Genomic DNA, 756 nt, shown 5'->3' on the forward strand with positions numbered 1-756 from the left:
ATATATATAAGTTTATATGTATCCCGATCTCTAATATACATGTACTATATATATCGTAGATACACCCATGTGTCTGAGCGGGCAGGTACTCCCCACCGAAGTGATCCTGAAAGTTCTGGGAAATCTCAAATACCGAACCTTGCTCGAGTGTAAGCTGGTATGCCGTGCACTAAATGCCGTGGCCAGTGACCCTATACTATACAAGCGCGTGCCACATGATAGGACGGGTACCAGCAGCACCCAAGAGTTTCTTCAGGTTTGTGAGCTTGGCTTGTTCTGTGCCGGTGTTCGGAATACTTTGATGGCTGGATTAGAAGTGATACGCACGGTGTTTGAGAGTGGGTGGAGCGTGTTGTGTACCTTTGTATGCGTAAGGTGTTAGTACACATCATCGACCTGCATCTATGCACTCACACATCGCAGGAGAACGCGACAGTCAGCGTGTGGAGTCTGCGATCAGTGTGTCACGGTTGAAGGCGCCTATGAAATATGGTCTCATTGTTTCTACGCCCACTTGATGTGTATGCGCAGGTGTGCATACCTTTTATAAGGCAATTGTGATCTCCTTAGACTTGCAAATCTTCTGCTTCTCATATTACGAGTTCTTCGATGTGTGCGTGGGATGGCCGATGTAGTGATACTCAGTAATTAATTAGATGATACAGTGAGCGAACTGTATTCGTACTATGATATGTATATATATATATACACATACATACATACATACACACACACACACACACATATATATATATA

General features: G+C 43.9%; 1 protein-coding gene across 1 annotated transcript; it reads left to right on the forward strand.

Annotated features, from left to right (window-relative positions):
• Positions 1 to 67: 67 nt before the first annotated feature.
• Positions 68 to 256, forward strand: SARC_17803 (hypothetical protein; the record flags this gene model as incomplete). Its single annotated transcript, XM_014288108.1, has 1 exon — positions 68 to 256. A coding segment is annotated over one exon (189 nt), but the record flags the coding sequence as incomplete, so codon positions are not given.
• Positions 257 to 756: the final 500 nt, after the last annotated feature.

This window comes from Sphaeroforma arctica, assembly GCF_001186125.1.
Source record: "Sphaeroforma arctica JP610 unplaced genomic scaffold supercont1.12171, whole genome shotgun sequence".
NCBI classification, from domain to species: domain Eukaryota; class Ichthyosporea; order Ichthyophonida; genus Sphaeroforma; species Sphaeroforma arctica.